Genomic DNA, 23,561 nt, shown 5'->3' with positions numbered 1-23,561 from the left:
TTTTTTTCTTTTGATGTGCAGGTGATAACGGAGCAAATGACCAAAAGCCAAAATATTCTCCCTTTGCTGATGATCATGACTGCATGTGTGTGTTTGTCCCTTTCCAATTCGGAACACCAGTCGGGAAGCGTATCGAAGCACGGCGGACAAATCAAGCAATAATTCTTTCTCTTTGAATTGATCTTAAAATGTAACAGTTTGGGCCTTTCATCTGGAACCTAAAGCCTGAGTATAAGCTGTAACTTCTCTCGGGTTGTTTCACATCGAGATGTCTTTTAAAACTGCATGCGTTCAACTGTTCAACAAGTAATTTTTTTGTTTTGTGCATGTGTGTGAGTGTGTGAGTGTGCTCATACTGAGCCTGCTGAGCCTGCACCGCTTTCATCGGTTCCTCTTCTCGCGCTCTGAGTGCAGATATTTATCAGGAAGTTGATTGTGTCGTGTTGCTTTCCACTTCCCCTGCACGCCACCACTTAATGAAACCTTTAGTTCATTGTTCACTTTCGGTTGTCGACACGTCGACAAACAAAGAAGTGTCTTTTTTTAAAGACGTAGCTAAGCAGCAGTGGGAGAGTTTTTCACTGCCATAGTAGTGTGTGTCAGAGACGACCTCGAAACACTGCTTTCTTTAATTTAGACGTCTCTAATATCTTGAAACACGATGATTTCTCCTTAATAATTTTCCTCACGTGATCGATAAAGTATATCTGTCTATATATTTATCTATTAGGGGAGTGCCTTTTTAAGATGATGTCATTATTTTCTGGACTAGTTCACATTTCTGGTACGCAGAACTTCTTATGACTGGTTAGGTTTTTATCTGAAAGCAAAACATTCCTTTCAGTTTCAACCATATATTATTTATTTTTATGTACAAAGACACAATTTTGGGGACATTTGACAGGAAAAGTTTTACACTATTAAAGCTATCAATTACCAGTGGTAGGCAGTTACATTTCATTTCCCTCTTTGACTCATGGATGACTTTGTTGAATTTCTGAACTCATTATTAAGTCAATACAAAAAAAACATCTCGGATTTACAAACATTAGTATTCCAACAACAACAACAACAACAAAAAAGGCCAGAAAAGAAAGAAGCATGTAATGTAAAAGAGCACTTTTTGGATGAAAAAATGAACAAATAAAACAAAAAAAACAACAAAATACATGCAATACCATATTTAAGGCTAACTTTTAGGTAAGGAGTCACCACACCGATTATTAACTTTTTTCATTAATTATTGTTAATTGCTTTTTATATATCTTTTTGAATGTAGAAATTTTTTCTAAGACATTCCGACTTTACAGCAGTTAGTTGCATGTGCACTTGTGACTTTTGCACTTTTTTACTGCAATTAAACCTGAAATACATTTTACATGACGATACTGTGTGTAAATCATTTAGCTGTACATGTCGTCTCTTGTAATTTCCCATCAGAACTTATCTGTACAGGCCACGCCCACATAGTGAGAGATATGTTGGTTGAAACATACGAGTAATATGTTTCTCTTCTTTAATTTATATTCTCTTGTAATTATTTACCATGTAGTTAAGTATATAATCAATCAATCAATCAATCAATTAATAATTAAATAAAAAATACAGAGTTGATGTTATTATTTAGTTCCAAATTAACAAAGCTATTATCTGTTTAAAATGTCTTGGGTGGTCTGGGTTGAGCTACTGTAAAAGAAGCTTTTAGAAGTGGCGTGTATGTGTGTATTTTTTCCAGTAGGAACCGTCCTGCCGAGTGTCCCGTGGCTCCCACTTTGTCCCGCGGAGCGTCCATAAGCTCTCTGAATGATAAATCCATGACGTAAGGATATTTAACTCTACTCATATAAACTCGAATAAACGTTGGTTTTAAATGCATCGGTTTGTTCATCACTTATGTCAGCCATTTTGTCCAATCTATATACAGCTCCAGTTTCGGTAAAGCCGTTCCTCCTCCGGTCGTGCCCAGCTGGCCTATGACCCCCGAGGCAGACATCATCAGCACGCTGCTGGAGGACGCTGCTCCGCCCCCGCCCCCACCGATGGATGGAGAAGAAAGCGCAGGGTCTGAGAACGTTGTACCTCCACCCCCTATTCCTCCCCTCGACATGTGTGATTTCCTCCCCCCTCCGCCTGTGGATCCTGTAGAAGAGAACCATGAGATAGAACCTGCTCCGCCACTGGAGACCGGTGAGTCTTAGGTTACACTAAAGAATATATGTAACATGAAAAGAGATGGAAGGAGTTGTGTTTTTAATATTCTTAACATTTCATTTTTTAAATAGTGTTTAAGAAAGTAATTAGTTCCTAAATGAGTGATGTTTAGGTACATAAACAGCGTTTAAGGTGATGTTTAGGTGTTAAAATAGTGTTTAGGGTGATGTTTACGTACATAAACAGTGTTTAAGGTGATGTTTAAGTATTTAAACAGTGTTTAAGGTGATGTTTAGGTGTTTAAATAGTGTTTAAGGTGATGTTTAGGTACGTAAACAGTGTTTAAGGTGATGTTTAGGCGTTAAAACAGTGTTTAAAGTGATGTTTAGGTATGTAAACAGTGTTTAAGGTGATGTTTAGGTACATAAACAGTGTATAAGGTGATGTTTAGGTGTTAAAATAGTGTTTAAGGTGATGTTTAGGTACATAAACAGTGTTTAAGGTGATGTTTGGGTACGTAAAGGGTTTAAGGTGATGTTTAGGTACATAAACAGTGTTTAAGGTGATGTATAGGTATATAAACAGTGTTTAAGGTGACGTTTAGGTGTTAAAATAGTGTTTAAAGTGACGTTTAGGTACATAAACAGTGTTTAAGGTGATGTTTAGGTATATAAACAGTGTTTAAGTTGATGTTTAGATGTTAAAATAGTGTTTAAGGGTCTTGTTTAGGTACATAAACAGTGTTTAAGGTGATGTTTAGGTACAGAAACAGTGTTTAAGGTGATGTTTAGGTACAGAAACAGTGTTTAAGGTGATGTTTAGGTACAGAAACAGTGTTTAAGGTGATGTTTAGGTACAGAAATAGTGTTTAAGGTGATGTTTAGGTACATAAACAGTGTTTAAGGTGATGTATAGGTATATAAACAGTGTTTAAGGTGATGTTTGGGTACGTAAAGGGTTTAAGGTGATGTTTAGGTACATAAACAGTGTTTAAGGTGATGTATAGGTATATAAACAGTGTTTAAGGTGACGTTTAGGTGTTAAAATAGTGTTTAAAGTGACGTTTAGGTACATAAACAGTGTTTAAGGTGATGTTTAGGTACAGAAACAGTGTTTAAAGTGATGTTTAGGTACAGAAACAGTGTTTAAGGTGATGTTTAGGTACATAAACAGTGTTTAAGGTGATGTATAGGTACTGTATATAAACAGTGTTTAAGGTGATGTTTAGGTGTTAAAATAGTGTTTAAAGTGACGTTTAGGTACATAAACAGTGTTTAAGGTGATGTTTAGGTACATAAACAGTGTTTAAGGTGATGTTTAGGTATATAAACAGTGTTTAAGGTGATGTTTAGATGTTAAAATAGTGTTTAAGGTGATGTTTAGGTACAGAAACAGTATTTAAGGTGATGTTTAGGTACAGAAACAGTGTTTAAGGTAATGTTTAGGTACAGAAACAGTGTTTAAAGTGATGTTTAGGTACGTAAACAGTGTTTAAGGTGATGTTTAGGTGTTATAATAGCATTTAGGGTGATGTTTAGGTACGTAAACAGTGTTTAAGGTGATGTTTAGGTACAGAAACAGTGTTTAAAGTGATGTTTAGGTACAGAAACAGTGTTTAAAGTGATGTTTAGGTACGTAAACAGTGTTTAAGGTGATGTTTAGGTGTTATAATAGCATTTAGGGTGATGTTTAGGTACGTAAACAGTGTTTAAGGTGATGTTTAGGTACAGAAACAGTGTTTAAAGTGATGTTTAGGTACGTAAACAGTGTTTAAGGTGATGTTTAGGTGTTATAATAGCATTTAGGGTGATGTTTAGGTACGTAAACAGTGTTTAAGGTGATGTTTAGGTACAGAAACAGTGTTTAAGGTGATGTTTAGGTACAGAAACAGTGTTTAAGGTGATGTTTAGGTACAGAAACAGTGTTTAAGGTGATGTTTAGGTACATAAACAGTGTTTAAAGTGATGTTTAGGTACGTAAACAGTGTTTAAGGTGATGTTTAGGTGTTATAATAGCATTTAGGGTGATGTTTAGGTACAGAAACAGTGTTTAAGGTGATGTTTAGGTACAGAAACAGTGTTTAAGGTGATGTTTAGGTACAGAAACAGTGTTTAAAGTGATGTTTAGGTACATAAACAGTGTTTAAGGTGATGTATAGGTATATAAACAGTGTTTAAGGTGATGTTTAGGTGTTAAAATAGTGTTTAAAGTGACGTTTAGGTACATAAACAGTGTTTAAGGTGATGTATAGGTATATAAACAGTGTTTAAGGTGATGTTTAGGTGTTAAAATAGTGTTTAAAGTGACGTTTAGGTATATAAACAGTGTTTAAGGTGATGTTTAGATGTTAAAATAGTGTTTAAGGTGATGTTTAGGTACAGAAACAGTGTTTAAAGTGATGTTTAGGTACGTAAACAGTGTTTAAGGTGATGTTTAGGTGTTATAATAGCATTTAGGGTGATGTTTAGGTACGTAAACAGTGTTTAAGGTGATGTTTAGGTACAGAAACAGTGTTTAAAGTGATGTTTAGGTACAGAAACAGTGTTTAAAGTGATGTTTAGGTACAGAAACAGTGTTTAAGGTGATGTTTAGGTACAGAAACAGTGTTTAAGGTGATGTTTAGGTACATAAACAGTGTTTAAAGTGATGTTTAGGTACATAAACAGTGTTTAAGGTGATGTTTGGCTCTGCAGTGCCTGAAGAAAACAGCCTTCCTCCTCCAGACATTGATGGACTTCATCTTCCCGCTCCTCCTCCTCCCCCAATGGAGAATGGAGAAGGTACAAAACACCTGCTGAAATCCTGAAACCCCAGTTTGAGTGCAGCGCATCAGTGTGATGTGTGTGCAGCGCATCAGTGTGATGAGTGTGTGCAGCTTTGCAGTGTGTTATGTGTATTTTGTGTATTGCGTATGTCCTGATTTCCACTCAGCCTTCTCTAATCGTTCTGCTTGATGATTGTTTCATTCCAGCTATGTGTGTGTGTGTGTGTGTGTTTGCGTGTGTGTGTCTCTGTAAGCTGACGTGTTTCTCTGTTCAGCTCGGCGCTCTCGGCGTTCTCGTGGGCGTTGCCCCCCCAGCACCCGCTCTCTCTCTCTACGGCTCCGCTCAGGCTCCGCCCCTCGCCCGGTGCACACACGTTCGCTCTTTCTGTCCAACAGTCAATCACGTAAGAGTCTGAATCACCCTAGGACAGAGCACTAAACCCTTCCCTAGGTTATTTTAAAGCAGAAACCTTAGTCCCTAGCTCTGTGCTCTTAACTGCAACAGCAAGTGTGTAGGGTGCCATATTGGAGCTGGTGTTTGATCTGTGCCAACACCACCATGTTTCTTTTTTTACACACAGATGAACCATGAGCTGAGTACATCAGTCATCAAACAGTAACATACAGCCATTAAATGATCCTTCATTTATTCTTTTATCCGTCTCTGACGAATATCCTGCACCTGCATGGAGATGAAAGGGTTTATAGAATTTTTATAACTTGATTTTTATAGATGGTTTTATGAATTTTATAGAGGGTCTAAAGAATTTTAAAGAATGTTTATGAGTAGTTATGGAAAGTTACAGAGAAAGGTTAAAAAAGGACGAAACAGAGATATTTTAACAGAGAGAAAATAATCTATATGAATAGAGTCTAATAGGGAAGAGGAAAGAGAAATAATTTATTAAAGGATTTTAGATTAGAAAAAAAATAGAAATTAAATAAAGAAAGTGATGAGAGAAAAAAACAGTCATTAGTTCTAAAGTTTTTTAAATGTTCATTTTAAAAGTTTATGTGATAAATAAATGCTGAACACGATCGGCCTGTTTCTCTGCGCTCACCTGTCAGTCATTATCCCCCCGCCCCCTCCATACCCGCCCCCACTGGCTCCGCCCACTTCGAGCTCTCTGGGCCGGATTCCTGCTCGCCTGCAGCACTTGGGTAAGTCTCGCCTGCCCCCCTGCTGTGATCGTTGCATGTGTTTCAGTACTGTTTCTAATAAACTTCCTAGTTCACTTCCCCTTGTGACCTCCCCTGAGTCCACTCGTCATCACGAGGGCATGTATATGTAAACTATTCAATTCCAGTTGAAATCCCGCTCATCGCTGGCCTTCTGATATCCCTAAAATGCCTTCTGTTTCTCCTGTTCCAAACGAGATGTTTCAGTGTCTGTAGTTTTAATGACATGAGCTACTGCCCCCATGTGCCCTTTGCAGAAGTGCATTTTTCTAGACAGGAAACAGTACGAGTGGAGAACAAAGTGCAGCTCACCCTCATACACATTTCTGACATGGCTGGGAAACAACTGATCTATTGTATGTAAATATAAAAGTGTTCATTTTTACAGTGGTGTGAAAAAGTATTTGCCCCCTCACTTAATTCTTATTTTTTTGCATGTTTGTCACACTTTAATGTTTCAGATCATCAAACAAATTGAAGAATTGAAAATTAGTCAAAGATAACACAAGTAAACACATTGTGCAGTTTTTAAAGGAGGGTTTCTTTTATTGAGGAAAAACTAAATTCAAAACTACATGGCTCTGTGTGAAAAAGTGTTTGCCCCCCCCTGTTAAAACATAACTTACCTCTGGTTTATCACACCTAAGTTCAATTTCTCTAGCCACACCCAGGCCTGATTACTGCCACACCTGTTCGCAATCAAGAAATCACTTAAATAGGACCCGCCGGACAAAGTGAAGAGGACCAAAAGATCCTCAAAAGCTAAACGTCATGTCGAGATCACCACTGTATTAGAATCCCCAATTAAAAAAAAACAATATCAGAGTAAATACGCTACCAAACATGGAGCAGTTTCCCCCCAGCTGTACACTACCTGTATTAGCAAGCTAGTTTAGCAAGCATCATTATAACAGAGTAGGTTGAAAATCTCGTATAAACCTCGGATGTCCGTTTCAGTTTAAACTAAACAGGTCTTTAAACAGGGATCATGTCTAGTCTGTGTTTTATGTGCACGAAGATGATTTATGTAATATGCACACCCATAACACTGTGAACTAGTTTGCTAATGCAGCTAACCTAGTCTTTTATAGCACTTAAAAAACAGACAGAAAGGGACCAGGAGGTTTATCTTCCTATCAGTCATGTTTTAACTTTTATACTTTTAAACAGGTTAACATGGAGGATACCATTTAGAATTAGCTTTTTACTTCACACAATAGATTAGTTGCTACTGAAAGCTCTGAATGTGTTCCCATATTGTACACTAAACTAAAAATAAATCTACCCAGGTCTGGGTAAAGCAGGGAAACGACCTGGGGAGGGTCAACGCAAATTCTTTTAGACATTTTTTTTAATTTTTTTTTTTAAATAATCAATCTGAGATCATATCAGAAGAAAAGTCTAATTAGCTTGTTTAAGCACCAATAAATACACAAAAGGAAAAAAAAAGAAAAAAAAAGTAGACACTGGGGATCCATCTGAATATCTAATAATGTCTAAAAATGTGAATTTCAAAATATGAAATCCCCTTTAACCATAGTCATAGGTCATCCTCGGTCAACAAGGGCAAATCTGGTGGGGTTGATCATGTTGATCATCCTCTAAAGTTCGCTAAACATTAACTAGTTTCATAGCTCGACGAGAGTAAGGCAGGGAGATTGAAAGGAAGCAAGAAAACCAATATAAAAAAGGGAAAGTGAAGAGGATGAAATTCAAAGTAAAAAGGGAAAATAAGCCTTACTTTAAATGAAAATAGACCAAGCTTGGGCAGCTTGAGCATTAAAGAGAGAGAAAGGGAGAGAACATTTACATTTAGGCAGACGCTCTTTTCCAGAAAGCAAAAAGAAACGGAAGATAAATAAATAAAGAAACTGAACGGAGGTGAAATCAGTATGTGCCTGGAAAATGCATTGTGGGCCAGTCCAGTTTTCTGTTCAGGAGTGTGTAAATGTATGAGGGAAATTTTAGCTTTAATTATTCTGTCCATCACCTTTTTCTATGCCGTTTGGGATGATAGACAGCTTTTATCTCTACCTTTGCCACACATCTTCAATGACGTGAATTCTAAGTCATGTGACGTAGCTGCTTTACACTTCTAAACTGAGGGGAAGTTAACAAAGGTGTGTAAAAGGCAGTACTGAAATGTTTTTACTCTTCTTCCTACTTCTACCACTAGTCTTCTCTTTCTTCCCTAGAGCAAGCCTTTACATCGTCATATTCTTTCTGTCATGTAAAATAAAAAATAATAATTTCACAATCATATTTTGTTCGGATAACATTATATTCCATGCATGTTATTTCATTGGGCAGTTAATTTTTTTATCCTTGCGGGTTGGCCATGAATTTAGTGTAAAAACAACAAGCTTTTGGGTCAGGTGACCACAAACTTGTATATTTTCAGATATCATAAATATTACAAATCATCTCAACATATATTTAAATCTTAGACCTGGAGATCCCAGCTCCTCCTCCGCCTCTACCCATGGACTGTATGGATGGGTTTGAAGACATTCCTCCTCTCCCTCCACCTGTGGACTACGACACTTCAGCTCCTGCACAGTACTTGGAGAAAGGTGTAACAGCACATTAAATATGTGAAATTATTAGTCATAGAGTTGTACCATTCATAGACCTCCAGTAAACTAAGTAGTAAGTTTTGATGTTTAAGTAGTAAGTTTTGATGTTCTCTTTTCCCAATAAGTGGTGGCTATTTATAGCTACGAAGCAGGCAAACCAGGGGACTTGAGCTTTCAGGAAGGAGATGTGATCTACCTGACAAGGAGGAGCGATGACGGCTGGTGTGAGGGCGTCCTGAATGGGGTGGAAGGGTTCTTCCCTGGAAACTACGTCGAGACCACAAGCTAAATGGAGAAACTCAAAAATGATTTAGCTCAGAATATCATTATGAGAATTATTTTTTTTTATAGCAAAAGGATGATGATGTGGTGTTTAAATACAGTAAATGCTAAATAATATGTTTGATTATTGTGTACATCACACAAACTGATTTTATAAAATGACCAATGCACTGTTTGTCTGTTTTTTAATATCATCAATACCTTTTAATTAGTACTGAAATAATTTAAATATTTATTAACACCAACTAATAGACACATGAACCTGAATCAGTCGAGTCTCTGAATCAATCGACACGGTTCCTCCTCTATGTTTCGACTTTAGCAATCCTTTAAATACTGGACACATGAGGGATCAATGGGACTTTCCCAGAATGCATTGCTGTGGGGTGGGTTTAAACCCTGTTACAATACAGTAGCAGATTATGTGTAAACAATCTCAGTCACTTTCATAAATAAAATCTCTTTACTTTACTAATCTGCTCTGATGGTTGGATTTTATTCATTCCTATAACTGGTATATATGTATGAGGTCCATTGTGGTGACCCCCAACGGGAGCAGCCGAAAGAAGAAGGAGATACGTATTATATATATATCTTTCGAATGTAGTGCTTTATTTATTATAACTTTACTAGACTGATTTTCTTGGGGTGTTTGTAGTTTGTATTAAGTTGCCAGAAGAAAGAAGAAAATGTAAAACGTTTTACCAGATTCAAATTTCTCTTTATGAACCAGGAGAGGGCATAAAAAAAAAAAAAATTAGCACTCAGATTCAGGTTGACATCCAATGACATGATTGAGACACTAAAATGTAGACACTGTGCCTTTAACCAGCACAACGTGGTAATAAACACTAAGGGGTGTGTGTCCAGAGTGCCCTTTTATAATAATAAAACGTCAGAGTAGCGATCCAGACGAGACCACCTGATCACCTGCCGCCCTTGAGGTAAGACGTGTGTTTACAGTGTGTGTTGTGGTGTGGCGTGTTAGTTCTATGTTAATTATATTTTTAAACGTTATAGATTCTCATTGTATTTAAAAGTTTTGGGCCACCGAAAAAGTTGCATGTAAACGTCCATAAACATGTTCCGGTTAAAGTTTAATCACATGATCATCTTCGACTTTTTAATTGAGTGATTTGATTTTTTATTTTTTTTAAATAAGGGAATATTTCTTGTTAGAAAATACTTGCAAAAAAAATAACAATAATACTTGTTAGAAAGAGTTTAATATTCTCTAATACAGTTTTTGGGGATCTTGTGTGCATTAGCTGTAAAAACCTGGACACTGCAAAAATTAGACTTGGAAATAAAAATTACTAAAAATAAAAATCTTACAATAAAATTTACAACAAACCAAAGATGAGATTATTATTAAACTTATTTCGAATAAAATTCTAACCACAAATTTCTTGTTTAATTGGCAGAGAATTTTTGTCTACAAATTCGGTCAAACTGAGTTAGAAATAATCTTAATAATCTTATCTGTTTTATTGTAAATTAAAAAAAATAATAAATTAATATTATAAATAGTTTTGATTAGAATTTTTTTACTTGCTTTCATTTTTTTTTGCAGTGCAGAAATTTAAAAAGTGCAATAAAATATCACATGAGAGACTAACTTAGCGATTAATGCTACTAACCTGATTCTGACACGATATTCATGTGAAATTAAAAAATTTTCAAGAGGCATGGAACTTAATTTAGCCTTTCCATTATACCACGCCACCATCTTTAATTAGTGATGTAATGCAAGAGGTGTCCAGTGTCTGTGTTTGAGCACACTGCTGTTATACAGTGGTGGACAAAAGAGACAAAAGTAAAAAAAAATTTAAGAACATTCTCATATTTGTGTAAAATAATGAAAATTATGATAATAGGAATAATTTTTTATTTAGTGCAATAGAACTGCACTAAATAATCAGTACTTGGCATAGAGTCAAAAAGACGTCACTCGCTCAATCCGTACCTCCTCAATGTCCCCCTGAAGATCATGTACAGGAATTTACAATTCACTTGGGAATTCCAGAGTTTAAGCTGTGTAGAGGTGGAGACCCTGGCTGCAGAAAATGAGAGTCCTGGCACATATTTGTTCCATTTATTAACCAAACCTGCTGATTCTAATCGGCATAACTCTTCAGGAGGGAACTAATTAGTGACATCACCTGCTTTATGCGCAGTAAGAACTAAAACACATGGCAGATGTTGTCTTAATCCTTGTGTCCACCAACGTGTCCAGTGTTTCAGACTTAATATTTAAGAATAAGATCAGACCAGGAACGACAAAATCATCCAGAGCTCCTGAGCAATCAGACGTTAGGACCCAACAGTGCTGTGATTTCAATATCTATGAAACAGTCAATAATAATTTTCATTTCTTCAGCAGATCCACTGAGAGAAGTCGTCCAGTAAGATGGATTTATTGAATCTCTTCTCTCCACCACCTTTTTTTCGCATTTTTAAGTAAGTGTTTTTTTTAATCTTCTTTTTATAAAAACACACTTTACAATGTCATATAAGTTTGAGACATTTAAATATCTCATAACAGGAATTGTAAAACAATAAAAAGATAAATTTAGAGGCATTGTGTTTCCTTTAACAGGAAAACATGATAAATGCCATTTTCAATCATTTATTCGTCCTCAGCTGGACAAAACCATTAATTGAAAAATTTGCTACATAGCTTTTCTTTAGAAATTTTTTTAACTTACAAATTTTTGCCCAAACATTACAGTAAATGACTACATTACATAGTAAAATGAGACGTATCCATAAAGAGCCAGTCGCATCGCTTCTTTCTGTCATATGCTTAAGGAAGCAAAAAATAACACCTGGGCAAAATTTTGTGAGGTCAATATTTTTGCATTGACACTGTTATACTTCTATATTGTATTTACTTTATATGTACTTTTTTTTTTTATTAAGAATAAACTTTTTGCTATTTTATCACCCCAACTCTTTTTCTCTCCTTTTACTCTGTAGGATCGTCTTCCCAATAATCTTTGGGATCATATTCTGCATAATTTTGTGTAGATGTTTCTTTACGTGTCGGAAAACGGGAGAGGATCGGAGACAGCTGGCACAAGCGTCAGCACGTGCTCTGGAACCTCCTCCGGCCGTCTACACCATCCCCGTTTTACGGCCTCAAGTACAACGACATAGACCACCGCGGTACAACCTGCCACAGCAGTGCCCCCCTCCTCCAGCTTATATCGAGGTGAGGTCTGATAACGAGACATGGCGTAATCAACAAGTGTATCATATACTGTACTTTTGTTTATTTGTTTGTGGGAACTGAAGAGATCTGACCATCTCAAATGCACCTTCGCTGCCCAGTTCAATACCTAATTTATATTTATGCATATTTATCCCATGTTACAATACCACACACATCCTACCTTCTTGTTTCTCCATTTTGCAGCTGATGCCGAAGCCTGACTTCCCCAGTGTTCCTCCTCCTGCCTATACAGAAGTCATCGGCTCTCCGGTCAACCCTTCCGCCCCAGGTCAGATCACTCCATCCTGCCCTCCGCTGCCTCAGTGATCCGAGAGTGTGAAGTGAAGAACCGTCACTGTGCAATAGAAAGCTGAAAATGTCCTTCCTTCCAACACAACGATAAACAAATGACAGAAATTAAAAGCCATAGCCTTTATTTTGGTCTGGCTGAGCGGTGAAATTGTGTACACATTTTTGTAAGATATGTGAATATATTTGTAGCTTTGTTTATGAGCACCAAGCATGTAAATAATGTTTATTCCTGGAACATTGTGTAGGTTTTGTGTTTTAAATTATTCAACTAAATTTAGTACTTAGAATTGAATGAGGACAAATTTTAACTTAAGTATAAAAGACATTTTATTATATAAATTAAGAGAAAAAAAAGGACATTTAGACAAATGGTAATCAATCAACCAAGAAAGTTTGTATTTGATCTATAAGGTGAATGTGATAATGAAAGCCTCAAACAAAAACTTTTTTATAAATAAATATAACTCTGTATAAATGTATATGCTACATATTTGCTTTAAATTTTACCATTTTAACCATTGCTTCCACAGGTTAAAATTTTAAGACCAAAGAATTTACAAAATGTCAAGTAAACAATTGCAAAATTCCAAAATTCAGCTTGCTTCTTTTGAAAACATACCTTTCCCCAAAAACTGCCAAGCTAGATCTATCTCATTATGTAGTGAAACCTTTTATACACATTTATTTATTTTTTTGGATATACCCACTGATTTTCTCCCTAATTTAGTCGTGTTCAATTCCTCCCCATCACTAGGGGGCTCCCCACATTAAGGCTACTACTTCCACTCAGTCGGCAGGGCCGAAGACTATCAAGACTGTTTCCTCCGAACTGTTTCCTCTGAACCACGTGACGCCAGCTGACTGTATCTTTTCGAACTGCTGGAACTGCTGGGGGGCAGTGTCGGAGGACAGCGCTATCCGCCCCTTCTGCTTGCGTGAGCTACAGACGCCTCTGTAGAGCCGTGATTAATGTGGGAGAACTAAGTACCTCTAATCCCTCCCCCCTGAGAGAACTCGGCCAATCAGCGTTCTCTAGACCTCCGGCTGCGAGAGGTTACAGCATCACCCGGGAACCGAACTCGCGATCTCCAGATAATAGGGCCAGCACTTTACCACTGTGCCACTCGGAGGCCACATTTATTTATTTAAACGAATTAAAGAATTTACTAAATTGAATGGAGTGGAAGCGTTCTCCTGTGGAAGCTAAGTTGAGACCACGAGCTAAATGAGAAAACTCAAACACAATTTACGTCAGAAAATCAGTAGGAGGATTTTTTTTCTTTCATAGCAAAAGGTTGATGTGTTTTGCAAACAAATGCAAAATAGTTTGTGTCTCATAAACTGTTTTTACAACATGAACAATGCACTGTCTATGTTTTTATATCATCAATATGATTTAATTAGTACTAAACTAATTAAAATTACTGATCAGTAACATACATAATCTGCTTGGAGACATTCCAAATCCAGACACTGTGCCTTTAACCAGCACAACGTGCTAATAAACACTAAGGGGTGTGTCCAAGAGGGCCCTTTTTTAAAATAATAAGATGTCTGATCCAGACGAGACGACCTGATAACCTGCAGCCCTTCAGGTAAGACGTGTGTTTGCAGTGTGTGTTGTTGTGTTAGTCCTATGTCAATTATATTTTTAAATGTTACAGTAGATGCTCACTGTATTTTGAAGCTTTAGGCAACTGAAAGTGATGTATTGCTCATAAATAAATATCATGTTCCAGTCATCTTCAGATTTAAATTTGCAAGCTAGAAGTAGGTAGATCTCTCAGTTCGGGTATTGTTTTTTTTTTTTCTTTAGTAAGGAAACAGCCACTTATCAACTTTAACTCTTAGAAAGAGTTCCCTTTTTAAATACACTTTTTTGGTATCTCGTGTGCATGATGCTGTAAAGACCGGCAACACACTGCAAAAAAAAAAAAAACGACATCATAGAACAGGACATTTTTGTTAGATTTATCTACACTTAAAACATAAAAATCTTAATATAAGATTACAACAAACCAAATATAAGATCATTAAGCGTATTTATAATTAAATTTTACAAAAATTGTAAATGAAAATTTCTCGTTCAATTTTGCAGAGGAAATTGCTAGTTTTAATAATTTAACTTAGTAAGAAGCAAAATTATCTGCCAGCATTACAAGAAATTTTCATTTACAATTTTAGTGAAACAAGCTTAACCTTATAATTGTTTCGTTGTAAACTTATTTTAAGAAATTATAGAAATTAGATTAAAAAATATTTCACTTGCTAAGATGTCATTTTTTTGCAATGCAGGATTAAATATGGATTCTCTTCAGTCCAAAGTAGATTTTTCAAAAAAAAAAAACGGAAATGATTTTGATTTCCAGGGTTCTTCCAGAATGGTATAGCTTATATTTCTTAAAGGGCAATAAAATATCACATGAGAGGCTGACTTGGCGATCTCTCTGCATTTATGAGCTAATGACAGATCATCAATTTTTAACATACTTGTTTCTTCCTGTATTATTTCCCAGCATATCAGTCACAGCCTGTGATAAAAAAGTTGATATCCAGTGTTGATCCAGTAAGATGGATTTCTTTAAACCTCCCAGCACATTCCCTTTTTTTAACGATTCCCCGTAAGTGTCTTTTTAAACTTCTTTTCATTAAATCACACTTCAAAATGTCATATATTAAAATGTCTCATGACAAGAGTTGTAACACAATAAAAAGGTGATTTTAGAGGTAAAACATCACATTACATAGCAAAACAAGATGCATCCATAAAGAGCAAGTCACATCGTTTTTTTTTTTCTGTCATATGCTCAGCAAAGCAAAAAATACTATCTGGGCAAAATTCTCAACCTGATTTTTGCCAGCCTTAATTTGTGAGCTTGAAAAATGATGATGGTATTTTTACAATTGAATATATTTTGCAAGAGCATTTAGTAAGATCAATATTTTTGCATTAAATTTTAAAAGCTTGAATTACATTTTCATTTCAAATAAACAACCAAAATACCGAAAATTCCAAAGATTATGAATGCTGTATTTTTTCCATTCAGATTAAATTACAATGCAGAAAATTTTTATTGCAACATGTTTTTGTTCAGTTTATGTAATTCAACCTACAATTTTGTGTGTTTTTTAATTAAATTATTTTTTATTAAAAATTCAAGTAGAGACTTTTCACCACCCCATTCCCTTTTCTTTTCTTTTACTCTGCAGGATTATTTTCACAGTAATTGGAGCCTCAGTCCTCTTACCTTTGTGTAGCTTTTTCTATTGGTGTTGTAAAAAGAGAAAGGATCGGAGACGGCTGGCACAAGCATCAGCACATGTTCTGGAACCTCCTCCGTATGTTTACACCATCCCCGTTTCACAGGCTCAAGAGCAACGACATGGACCAACCATGCCACAGCAATACCCACCTTCTCCAGCGTATAACGAGGTGAGGTCCATCCCACTGGGAACCAATACATAACACAAAACTCTACTGTCTACTTTCGTATTGAAATGGAATTCAGCCGTTTTTTGTTGCTCTGGATTTAATTTACCAATAGGCATGAAGACACAAAGTAAGCAACATAGAAATAGATTTTAGTTTTCAGGTGCATTAAAATCAGCAGCTGATTTAAAAAAAAAAAAAGACCATCGATCTCAACGCACACTCAAAGCATTATTTTACGTGTGATCTTATCAACTGTGTTCATTTTGTACTGTAAGTGGGAACTGAAGAAACATCAGACCACATGCACTAGGGAACTGTTTAAATGCATCTTTGCTGTCCAGTTTAGTATCTAATTTACACAATTAATAAACTCTCAATTCACATGGCGCTCCATATCTCATAACACTGTGTTGCTTTCTCGTTTGAACACATACAGTATTTATCCCATGTTACAATACCACACACATCTTACCTGCTTGTTTCTCCATTTTGCAGCTGATGCCGAAGCCTGACATCCCCAGTGTTCCTCCTCCTGCCTATACAGAAGTCATCGGCTCTCCGATCAACCCTTCCGCCCCAGATCAGATCACTCCATCCCGCCCTCCGCTGCCTCAGTGATCCGAGAGTGTGAAGAGCACAAATTTTAACTCCAGTATCAAATGAATTTTAAGAATTGAACAAAAGAAAGACATGTACCCAACTGTATTCAATTAACCATGACAGTTTGTATTTTATGTATAAGGCAAATGAAGTAATAAAAGCCTCAAACAAACACTTTTCCATAAGAAATCACTTTAACTCTTTATGCTGCATATCTGCTTCAAATTTTTGAAAGGTGGTCCCACAGGCTAAAACTTCAAGAACAAAGAATTTACAATGTGTCTAGTAAACAATTCAAATTAGCTTGCTTCTTTTAAAAACATACTGAACTTTTCCCCCCCAAACTGCCAAGCTGGATTTATCTCATTTTGGAGTGAAATTCCTTATATTCATTTATTCATATAAATAAACACAGTTGATAAAATCACACATAAAATAATGCTTTGAGTGTGAGTTGAGATCGATCGCTTTAGAACGAACCACATTTTTTTGAAATCAGCTGCTGATTTTAATACACTTGAAAACTCAAATCTATTTCTTTATTGCTTACTCTGTCTTTATGCCTATTGGAAATTAAATCCAGAAAAAAAAATGGCTGAATTCCATTTCAATACAAAAGACGTATGAGGATTTTTTTATAGCAAAAGTTAATGTGTTTTTCAAACAAATGACAAATAGTGTGTCAAATAAACTGATTTTATAAAATGACCAATGCACCGTCTATTGTTATATCATCAATATGATTTAATTAATACTAAACTAATTAAAATTTTCATTAACACCAACTAATACAAACCTGATTATGAATCAATCGACATGCTTCCTCCTCTCTGGTTCGACTTTGGTAATTTTTTTTAAATACTGGACACATAAGGGAACAGTCTCAAATGGGAGCAAATGGGACTTTCCCACAATGCATTGCTGTGCTGTGTTTAAACCCTGTTACAATCTCGGTCACTTTCGTAAATAAAGTCTCTATACTTCATTAAGTAACATTTTACCACCCTGCTGAAAAAAACCCAGCATAGCCGGTGACCAGTTTGACCAGCAATTATACCAGCATATGTTGTGTTTTCGTGCTGGTATGCTGGTGACCAGCATTATAGTGCTATGATGCTGATGCTGGTATGCTGGTCACCTGGATACTGAAGCCCAGCATACCAGCACCAAAAGACAAGATATGCTGGTATAATTGCTGGTCAAGCTGGTCACCAGCTATGATGGTCTATGCTGTTTTTTCCCCTTCAGTTTTAAGTGATTTCCATTTATTACTTTTTAAAAATATGCATTTATTGCCAGTGAATTTATATAAAAGGTTCATGTTGTGTTTTTAGACAATCCAGCAGATATTTATTAAATGTTAAATAACGTATTTACATGTTTTTGGTTCATCAGCTAAACCAGCACCAGATCAGCACTAACCAGCTCCACCAATGCTGGTGGTAAGGTTCCATCAGTGTAGATATGCTGGTCTTCCATCAGTTATGCTGGTTATGCTAAACCAGCATTAGACCAGCACTAACCAGTATTAACCAACTGGATTTTTCAGCAGGGCAGAATCTCATCTTTCCTTGTGTCAGGAGAGGCCGTGAAGAAAACGACACTCTGCTTCTTTTAAACACTGCATAAGTTTACAGCCTGTATAATATATTAATATATAAGAAGGACTAATCACTCAGATTCAGGTTGATATCCAAGCACATCACTGATTAGGAACATACATAACCTGCTTGGAGACATTCCAAATGCAGACACTGTGCCTTTAACCAGCACAACGTGATAATAAACACTAAGGTGTGTGTCCAAGAGTGCCCTTTTTTATGATTAGACGTCTGAGTAGCGATCCAGACGAGACCGCCTGATTACGTGCGGCCCTTCAGGTAAGACGTGTGTTTACAGTGTGTGTGGTGTTGTGTTAGTCCTGAATCAATTATATATTTAAATGTCAGATTCTCATTGTATTTTTAAGCATTAGGCAACTGAAAATGTTGTATTGTCCATAAACATGTTCCAGTTAAATTTTAATCACATGATCTTCGGATTTAAGCTTTTAAGCTTTTAAGTTAAAGGAAACCGTCATTTATCAACTTTAACTCTTAGAATGAGTTTCATATTTTTTAATTTTGGGATCTTGCTTGAAAGCTGTAAAAAAAAAAATCTTACAATAAAATCACAACAAACCAAATTTGTCGTGTCCGATTCCTCTCTGTCACTAGGGGGCTCCCACATTAAGGCTACTACTACCACTTAGTCGGGCCGAAGACTATCACGTGTTTCCTCCGAACCACGTGACGCCAGTCGATCACATTTTTTTAAACTGCTCACTCACGCACTGTTGGGGCGGCGTAACACACTCTGAGGACAGCGCTATCCTCTCCTTTTGCCTGTGCAAGCTCACAGACTGTAGAGCCAATCAGCTCTCTCTAGACCTCCGGCTGCGAGAGGTTACAGCATCACCCGGGAATCGAACGTTTTTTTGTAAACTTATTTCAAGAAATTATAGATAGGTTTGGTTTAATTAAAAAAATCTTTCACTTTATGTAATTTTTTTTTGCAGTGCAGAGAGTAGTAGTGGGTGATATGGATCTTGTCATGACTGGCATTTCTCAAAGGGCAATGAAATATCACATGAGAGGCTGACTTAGTGATCGCTTTACATTTATGAGCTAATGACAGGTCATCAAGGTTTAACCTGGTTGTTCCTTCCTGTAGTATTTCCCAGCATATCAGTCACAGCCTGTGCTAAAAAAAAGAATTAATGCTACTTATCTGAGTGACGATATTTATGTGAAATTCAGAAATTTTACGTCAGATCAAGAGACATGGAACTTAACTTTTAGCCATTTCATTTTTCCAAGCCACCATCTTTAATTAGTGGTGTAATGCAGGACTGATCAAATAGTGAGCTTTCCAATGTCTGGATTCGAGCACACTGCTGTTATACAGTGGTGGACAGAAGCATTGAGACAAAAGTGATATTCAGTGTTTTAAGAACATTTTCATATTTAAAAATTATGAAAATCATGATAGTTAAGAATTAAAAATAATTTGCTATTTAGTGCAATAGAACTGCTCTACAACAATCAGTACTTAGTATAAAGTCCTTTATTTTTTAAACCAAAAAGACGTCTCAAGTTCTCTGATGTCACTCGCTCAATCCGTACCTCCCCGATCTCTTCCTGAAGATCATGTACAGAAATTTGCCACAGAAATTCACAATTTACCCGAGAATCCCAGAGTTGTAGGCGTTTTTATTTGGAGGTGTCAGAAAGTAAAAGTCTTGCCACGTATTTCTTCCATTCATTAACTAAACCTGCTAATTCTCATTTTCTTAGCAGATCCCCTGAGAGAAGTCGTGCAGTAAGATACATTTTATGATTTCAGATTCCCCAACCATGATTTTTCTCATATTCCAGTAAGTTTCTTTTCATCTCCTTTATCTAAAGTCACATTTTACAATGTCATAGTGATGTGAGAGCATTAAAATGTCTTTTGACAGGAACTGTAAAACAATAAAAAGGTGATTTTAGAGGCATCATGTTTCCTTTATCTCACAGTTTCACTCCCTGAAGGTGGCAGTGTTTCTATGTTTTCTACAGTGTGTGTTTCTCTGTTTCCTTCTGTATTGTGTATATTAATCATCATTCCAACAAACAGCTGAAATACTGGAGCATTGTGCAACATTGTGCAGCGAATGTGCTATAGTAAACAGAAGGTGCATTGGGTAATAAGGATGCGGAATATATAAAATGGTGTACAGTATAATAGAATGTCATGCAGTAACTGTGCAAACATTGCAGTGGATTAGCATGTCTGGAAGATTACATGCCCAAAAGTAACAGGATATACATACTGTATGTACATGTGTAGGTTCTTATTTGTACAGAATAAATACGGGTGGAATATACAGTAGTGCAATGATGAGCTTAATTATTGATGGTGCAAAGATGCATAGTGGGAAAAAAATGAAGCAGTGCAATATAAACAGAAAGTGACAGTGTTAGCTAACAGTCCATGATGTGATGTTCAGTGCGGTAACAGCTACAGGAAAAAAGCTATTTTTCAGTCTGTTGGTGCGGGCTCTGATGCACCCGTAGCGCCTGCCTGATGAAAACAGAGTGAACATTTGCCGACTCTTGTAAATGAAGTACAACAATAAATCAAATACAATGAACAATAAATCAAATTAGTCCTTAGAACAACACAGCTGCTCTTACTTGTTAGCAACATTGCTCTAATAGCTGCGTTACAAAACAACAAAAGCTAACACAGTTATTTTATCTTCTTAAGTATCAAATTTCAGAGATATACTCGAACAATTTAAAAGCAAACATCAGATATTTGGCATACCTTTTATTAATTTACAGCAACCTTCAGACATTTATGTGTACATACTTTTTATTTAAGAATGAAACTTGATCTTTTGTGTGTACATACGTTTTTTTTAAAGCGTTAGATTTTATTTATTTACAGTACATGTGAATTTTTTAAGAAGAAGCAAACGTTTCACAATTTCATCTGAACAGTTTTTCAGCAAAACAAGATAAATGACATTTTCAGAGAAATAATTGTCCTCAGCTGCACAAAATTGTCTATACAGTAACAAAACATTCAATTTAAAACCTGCTAAATATCCTTATTTTAGAATTTTTGAACTTACTAATTTTTCCCAAAACATCACAGTAAATTACTGCATTACATAGCAAAAAAGACGCCAGTCGCATCTCTTTTTTCTGTCACATGCTCAGTAAAGAAAAAAAACCCTCTGGGCAGAATGTTGTCTAAGTGATTTTTGTTCCACTTGAATTTGTAAGGTTGAAAAATAATGAAGGTGGTATTTGTAACAATGTAATATATCTTTGAACAGTAATTTAGTAAGGTAAATAACTTCACATTTAACTTGAAATCTTGAATTACATTTTGATTTGAAATATACAACCACAATAAATTGCAGTGCCAAAAATTCAAGGATTATGAATGTTGTAAAAAAAAATTTCCATTCAAATCAAATTGCAAGTTTTTGTTCAGTTCATGTAATTCAACATACTATTTTGTGTTAATGAATTCTACTATTGTCCCTTTTCTTTTTTTTTTATTTAAAATAAAATTTGAATAATTTCTCCTTTTACTCTGCAGGATTATCATCCCGACATTAGGTGTGATTATAATCTGCCTAGCTTTGTGTAAATGTTTCTATGAGTGTTGGAAACCGAGAGAGCATCGGAGACAGCTGGCACAAGCATCAGCACATACTCTGGAACCTCCTCCGTCTGTTTACATCATCCCAGTCTCACAGGCTCAAGAACAACGACATAGACCAACGCAACCGCAGTACAACCTGCCACAGCAATACCCTCCTCCTCCAGCTTATAACCAGGTGAGGTCCATCCCACCACTGAGAACTAACACATGACCCAAAACTCTACTGTCTTTTGTATTGAAATAGAATTCGGCCATTTTTTGTTGCTCTGGTTTTAATTTACCAATAGGTGTGAAGAGATCAGATGAAAAGAGTTTGCGTAAGCAATGAGGAAACAAAGATTTGCCGTGTTTAAAGACCATTGATCTCAACTCACATAAAAAGAATTCTTTTATGATGTGTGATTTTTACATTTTTATATTTAACTATGTTTATTTGTAAGTGGAAGCTGAAGAAACAACTGACCACATTTGCAAGAGAACTGATCAATCGCATCTTCTGAGCCATTTGTTTGGATTTGCTGCTGTCCACATTCAATTGATAAACCTCACACTCAACACTTTGCTGTTTTCTGGTGTGAACACATATTTATCCCATGTTACAATACCACACACATCATAAATGCTTGTTTCTCCATTTTGCAGCTGATGCCGAAGCCTGACTTCCCCAGTGTTCCTCCTCCTGCCTATACAGAAGTCATCGGCTCTCCGATCAACCCTTCCGCCCCAGGTCAGATCACTCCATCCCGCCCTCCGCTGCCTCAGTGACCCGAGAGTGTGAAGGGAAGAACCGTAACTGTGCAATAGAAAGCTGAAAATGTCCTTCCTTCCAACACAACGATAAACAAACGACAGGAATTAAAAGTCAAAGCTGCTATTTTGGTCAAATCTGTGAAATCATGTACATATTTGTAAGATAATATAAATGTATTTTCAGTTTTGTATGTAAATGAACAGCAAGCATGTAAATAATGGTTAAATACTGGAACATTTTATAGGTATCAACTTGTAAATTATTAAACTAGATTAAGCATTTAAAAAATGAACGAGCAAAACTTTCAACTCAAGTATTAAAGAAATGTTATGGTAGAAATAGTAATAAAAAAAGTATCAAGTAAACAATTTCCAAATATTCTCTATCAACTTGGTTCCTTTTTTTTTTTAAACATTATTTCCCCCCCAAGTTGAATTTATTTTATTTTGCAGTAAAACTCTTTATATATATTTTTTATAATTTTCAATAATTGATAAATGAAGAATTTCAAAGAATTAAGAATCAGTTAATTATAATTAAATATCAAGTAAACAATTCACAAGTATACTGTAGATCTTGCGGAACTTAATTTATGACCTTTTAATTCCTGCAAAAAAAAAAAAATTACATTAAATGGAATATAAAGTCAAACCTTACCATAATTTCTTAAAATAAGTGTACAACAAAACCAGTTACAACTTGATTATACCACTGTGAGATCCACAAAGCCAGCTCCATGAAGACATGGTGTGTTTAGATAAAGTTGGAATAGAAGAACTCGAGTGTCCTGACTGAACTCAACCTCTTCGACCATCAGCATTGAGATGAACTGGAACTGGAGCCTCCTTGACATCTCAACATCAGCACCTGATCTCACTAAAGCTCTTGTACTGGTAGAATGTGTTAACGGACACAAATCCCCACAGTCACGCTCCAACATCCAGAGGAAAGCCTTTGCAGAAGAGTGGAGCTGATTATAGCAGAAAGCGGGAGTTAATCTGAAATCGGATTATCAGCAAGGACATACAGTATGGCAGTGATGGTCAGGTGTCCACAGACTTTAGACTGTCTTAAATGGAGTGGAAGGGTTCAACACA

At 36.0% G+C, this 23,561-nt stretch overlaps 3 protein-coding genes across 5 annotated transcripts in view; all 3 read left to right on the top strand.

Moving 5' to 3' along the window:
- The window catches only part of abi3a (ABI family, member 3a), a 21,329-nt gene extending 11,906 nt beyond the window's left edge, over positions 1-9,423 (top strand). Inside the window, exons 5-11 of one of the 3 annotated variants that reach the window (XM_053514831.1) lie at positions 1,736-1,819; positions 1,925-2,187; positions 4,845-4,931; positions 5,191-5,319; positions 5,984-6,076; positions 8,542-8,667; positions 8,796-9,423. In XM_053514831.1, the coding sequence (XP_053370806.1) occupies positions 1,736-1,819; positions 1,925-2,187; positions 4,845-4,931; positions 5,191-5,319; positions 5,984-6,076; positions 8,542-8,667; positions 8,796-8,959 (946 nt within the window). In that variant the 3' untranslated portion in view covers positions 8,960-9,423. The remainder of the gene's footprint in view (positions 1-1,735; positions 1,820-1,924; positions 2,188-4,844; positions 4,932-5,190; positions 5,320-5,983; positions 6,077-8,541; positions 8,668-8,795) is intronic. The other 2 variants (XM_053514830.1, XM_053514829.1) reach the window with 2 other exon arrangements.
- Positions 9,424-11,321: 1,898 nt separating this feature from the next.
- Positions 11,322-12,890, top strand: LOC128545081 (uncharacterized). Its single transcript, XM_053515425.1, has 3 exons — positions 11,322-11,412; positions 11,932-12,166; positions 12,371-12,890. The coding sequence occupies exons 1-3, from the start codon at positions 11,363-11,365 to the stop codon at positions 12,491-12,493; spliced, it is 408 nt and encodes a 135-aa protein (XP_053371400.1). The 5' UTR covers positions 11,322-11,362; the 3' UTR covers positions 12,494-12,890.
- A 6,782-nt stretch (positions 12,891-19,672) lies between these two features.
- LOC128544089 (uncharacterized) lies at positions 19,673-22,794 on the top strand. Its single transcript, XM_053514049.1, has 3 exons — positions 19,673-19,926; positions 21,648-21,888; positions 22,356-22,794. Exons 1-3 carry the CDS (start codon positions 19,886-19,888, stop codon positions 22,476-22,478), a joined length of 405 nt encoding a protein of 134 aa, XP_053370024.1. The 5' UTR covers positions 19,673-19,885; the 3' UTR covers positions 22,479-22,794.
- Positions 22,795-23,561: the final 767 nt, after the last annotated feature.

This window comes from Clarias gariepinus, chromosome 16 (assembly GCF_024256425.1).
Source record: "Clarias gariepinus isolate MV-2021 ecotype Netherlands chromosome 16, CGAR_prim_01v2, whole genome shotgun sequence".
Taxonomy (NCBI): Eukaryota; Metazoa; Chordata; class Actinopteri; order Siluriformes; family Clariidae; genus Clarias; species Clarias gariepinus.
This window is presented reverse-complemented; position numbering and strand designations above follow the sequence as displayed.

Bases quoted from the DNA above. Each gene is read 5' to 3' on its own strand.
- LOC128545081 (XM_053515425.1), top strand. From the start codon at position 11,363: ATGGATTTATTGAATCTCTTCTCTCCACCACCTTTTTTTCGCATTTTT. The intron at 11,413-11,931 runs GTAAGTGTTTTT...TTTACTCTGTAG, and splicing joins CCTTTTTTTCGCATTTTTAA to GATCGTCTTCCCAATAATCT. The intron at 12,167-12,370 runs GTGAGGTCTGAT...TCCATTTTGCAG, and splicing joins CTCCTCCAGCTTATATCGAG to CTGATGCCGAAGCCTGACTT.
- LOC128544089 (XM_053514049.1), top strand. From the start codon at position 19,886: ATGATTTCAGATTCCCCAACCATGATTTTTCTCATATTCCA. The intron at 19,927-21,647 runs GTAAGTTTCTTT...TTTACTCTGCAG, and splicing joins ATGATTTTTCTCATATTCCA to GATTATCATCCCGACATTAG. The intron at 21,889-22,355 runs GTGAGGTCCATC...TCCATTTTGCAG, and splicing joins CTCCTCCAGCTTATAACCAG to CTGATGCCGAAGCCTGACTT.